This window comes from Scylla paramamosain, chromosome 22 (genome assembly GCF_035594125.1).
Source record: "Scylla paramamosain isolate STU-SP2022 chromosome 22, ASM3559412v1, whole genome shotgun sequence".
NCBI lineage: Eukaryota > Metazoa > Arthropoda > Malacostraca > Decapoda > Portunidae > Scylla > Scylla paramamosain.
In genome coordinates this window covers 9,631,950-9,635,915 of record NC_087172.1, presented here as the reverse complement: position 1 = coordinate 9,635,915, position 3,966 = coordinate 9,631,950, and the positions used below count along the sequence as shown (strand labels likewise).

Below are 3,966 nucleotides of genomic sequence, written 5' to 3'. Positions count from 1 at the left end.
CCAACATAATATGAAACATTCAGGCGAGACTCACCGTCCAATCTTTCTGCTCCACGAGAGGACTATAAGGCTTGTAGTACATTGCTAAAATTTGCTAAATTTTAAATGTTACATAATGGTAATAACATATTTATGATCTTTAGGATCATTATGTATTAATAATCATAAATCAAAGTTAAATCATCAATTATCACCTTCCCCCCTATCTGTTTTCTTAAAAAAAAAAAAAAAAAAAAAAAAAAAAAATATATATATATATATATATATATATATATATATATATATATATATATATATATATATATATATATATATATATATATATATATATATATATATATATATATATATATATAAATAAATATATATATATATATATATATATATATATATATATATATATATATATATATATATATATATATATATAAAACAGAGATTAAGACATGAGTATCTTCACTTGACCACAGTGTTTCACAGAAAAAAAAAAAAAAACATATATATATATATATATATATATATATATATATATATATATATATATATATATATATATATATATATATATATATATATATATATATATTTTTTTTTTCTTTTCTTTTTTCTTTTTTTCTTTTTCTCTTCCTGTGAAATACTGTAGTCAAGTCAAGATACTCATGTCTTAATCTCTGTTGCATACATGTTGAAATAAAGTTTGTACTCGAATAATATATAGATAAGTAGTATCTTATACATCACGTCTCATAAAGTGCTTTGCCAAATTAATTATGTGGTGACCAGTGTGTGAAAGTCGACCAAATTCCACCTGGCCTTTGTGATCCGCCCGGTTCACTGATAACATGCCACGCGCGTCCAGTGTTCTATCAGACTCACTCCACCTCCAGGTCCGTGCCCTCTCATGGCTCAACGTTTGAGAAAAATTTTTTAGTATTAAAAAAAAAAAAAAATGTGTCATAATGCGTGGATGAACTTACTTACTCCTATGCTGGGGTGAATCAGGTGCTTTACAGTGATGCAAACATTGCTGTTTACGTAGTTTACAAAGTATGCAGTACTGAGGTTCTTGCAACTTGATGACAATTTCAAGACAACATTTCTAAGACGCTTGCGGAACTATAACTTGTCCAACTTGGTGGGAACTTCTCCACTTTGCTCTTTAGAGAGCTGCATTTTTTTTTTTTTCTGTTTATTCATCTATTTATCATTTTTATGTATTATAAATTTCAAGCCCTTGACCAGTCTCCTTTATATGTAAGAAAAAAAGTAAATAAATAAATAAAATAAATAAATAAATAAATAAATAAATGAAAAAAAAAGTTTCCCGTACATTCAACCAATTGTCGTTTACAAACACCTCACAGAATGATAACAACCATTGATGTACTTGTTTATTTTCACTGTGACAATGAAATATCGTGTTATTTTAGTAATTCATTGAATAAGATGAGGAAGGTAACTTGCTGATACGCTGAGCGTGTGTGTGTGTGTGTGTGTGCCGTACACGAGATGTATATATGTCAAAATAGCGTAAACAAAATGCACAAGGCGGCGTTTAGTAGGCTACGAGTCATCGGCCTTAATCTAGCAATAGAGACGGGCCCGCTGAAACAAACATGAGCGGTGCTGCCTCGAGGTGGCGGAGCAGCTGCGTCCGTGCAGTGCTGTACAGACAGAAGATGCACGTTCTGGAGTCATGCCCTCTCACACACCACAGTTTCGCTACAGTTTCACTACCTAGCCTCAAATACTTGCCGATTCTTAATTCCCCATCACAGAGATTGCATATAAAACACTTACCTACTTTGACTAAGTTATTTATCATGTTTAATTTTTGTTTGGGTTTTGATGTTTTGATGAGTTGCTTAAATATATAGTTTATCTAGATCAATTTAGTACGATGTGTAATGATGTACTTGCTGTGATATATGTGATATTGAGTTTATATATGTTGAATTATATTTTAATCATTATGTTTTAAAGTTTTAGTTGATGTTTTAGCTTGTTTAAAAAAAATATGTTGAATATCTGTGTTCTGTACTTGAGTGGTAAATACTTACTGTGTGTGTGTCGTGAATTTTCGAGTAGGTCTCTGGTCTCCTAATACTGAACTCCATCTTATTTGACAGTCACGCAGCACCGCAGATGAATGGAATAAACCTGATTACCCGTGCAATGTGAGTGTAATGAAATTATAACTAATGAAACTTGTGTCAAAATAAGCCTTGCAAACAATGAGTAGTGAAGGGCTGAGGTCTGAGATTCAACGAGGAGCCCAAGATGAGTACAGAGGGAATAGTAAACTCACCATTACCTTCATTGCGAGGCGGTGAGGACTCAAGAGTGCTGGGGCGGGCGAGGTGCCGTGGAATATCTGAAACAAAGGCACGGGGGAGTACGTAAGTGCAGTTTTTTTTACTATTACTACTACTACTACTACAACTAGCGCTCTTACTACTAGTAAATTTACTACTACCATAACTGCTACTGCTACTACTACTATTACTTCTACTGCTACTACTACTACTACTACTGCTACTACTACTATTACTACTACTACTACTACTACTACTACTACTACTACTACTACTACTACTACTACTACTACTACTATTAATGATAATAATAATAATAATAATAATAAGAGGAAGAACAAAAAACAAGAAGAACAAGAACAAGAACAAGAATCTGAAACATGAAGAAAATATAATTTAGTGGCCTATAAAATGTCTATTTTTCTGTACCATGAAAAAAGAAAAAAGAAAAAAAAAAGAAAACGAGCACTTTATGGATAACAAGTTCATTTTGGAGTTATAATTTTGACGCCAACATGTTTCTCTATTTACGGCAATCAGCATCAGCCACTAACCTGCCTTAATGTCAAATAGAAATTATAACAGTAGAGATCTTTAGATCACTGTCCGTTATCAGAACAAAATGTCCCGCCGAGGCGATAAATAATCACGAGCCCACAAGATTTTGACATGATAATTATTACAAGCAACATTTACCAACACGACCTGCCTAGTTGCTGAAGGCAGCGCGCAACGCCCAACCTCCATACTCACCCCACCTCGCCCACGTTAGGAGTAATGGCAGTAATTACACCGAGGTGTTGTCACTCATTTCTTGTTATTTGATACTTGTTAATTATATAATATAAGAAACGTAAATAAATTAAATGAAAACCATTATGCGCCTCAAGCATCGAAATATCGGCTTCCACCAATGTAGAAGTGGAGATGTACAGTATCTCGCACTTAAATATTTCACACAGGCGCGGAAAACTCTGGAAAATCGATCCCGCATACTACAGTGTACATAATGTCCTCAGCCCATCTCTAGCACTCGGGGAGGCTCATGTCATTGCTCAGTGAGTTAAGTACTTTTGAAAAACACTCTTGTCACCTGGAAATAGAACAAATCACGCATCACTTTTCACACACAGCTGTTAGTTTCAAGCTGTTTTGAATGTTACAGTAGCTAGTCGTCGTGATCTGCTTGTTGACACTTCGGCTCTTAACACTCACTTCAGCGGTGCTTCGCAACTCGCCCGCCTCTCCACCTGGACGTCGACCAGAGCAGCACGGACGATTCGCCTCCACTTCTTATATACCACCCTCCTCGGCGCGCGTCGCCAGATTTGCTCTTTTCACCCGCAATGCCAAACTAATAAAGGGAATTTTGTATTCAAGTCAATCATCATGATGCTATGAAGAGATATTCTGACTAGGCGAGGCGAAAAAAACACTGCACGTGCTGTGAATTTGACGCAGAGTGCATTGAGATAAGAGGAAGGTGGTGAGAGAGAGAGAGAGAGAGAGAGAGAGAGAGAGAGAGAGAGAGAGAGAGAGAGAGAGAGAGAGAGAGAGAAGTCAGAAGGTAAAAATTAAGACTTTAGAGGAGTTACGAGGAATATAACGCCTCCCTACAAGGTGATGAACACCTCCCCACACGGTGAAGAAT

At 35.1% G+C, this 3,966-nt stretch overlaps 1 protein-coding gene across 1 annotated transcript in view; it reads right to left on the bottom strand.

Moving 5' to 3' along the window:
* The window catches only part of LOC135111855 (LIRP-like), a 5,446-nt gene extending 1,876 nt beyond the window's left edge, over positions 1-3,570 (bottom strand). The window contains exons 1-2 of the mRNA XM_064025570.1: positions 3,531-3,570; positions 2,309-2,374 (exon numbers count right to left, since the gene is read on the bottom strand). Coding sequence (XP_063881640.1) covers positions 2,309-2,320 — 12 coding nt within the window. The 5' untranslated portion in view covers positions 2,321-2,374; positions 3,531-3,570. The remainder of the gene's footprint in view (positions 1-2,308; positions 2,375-3,530) is intronic.
* Positions 3,571-3,966: the final 396 nt, after the last annotated feature.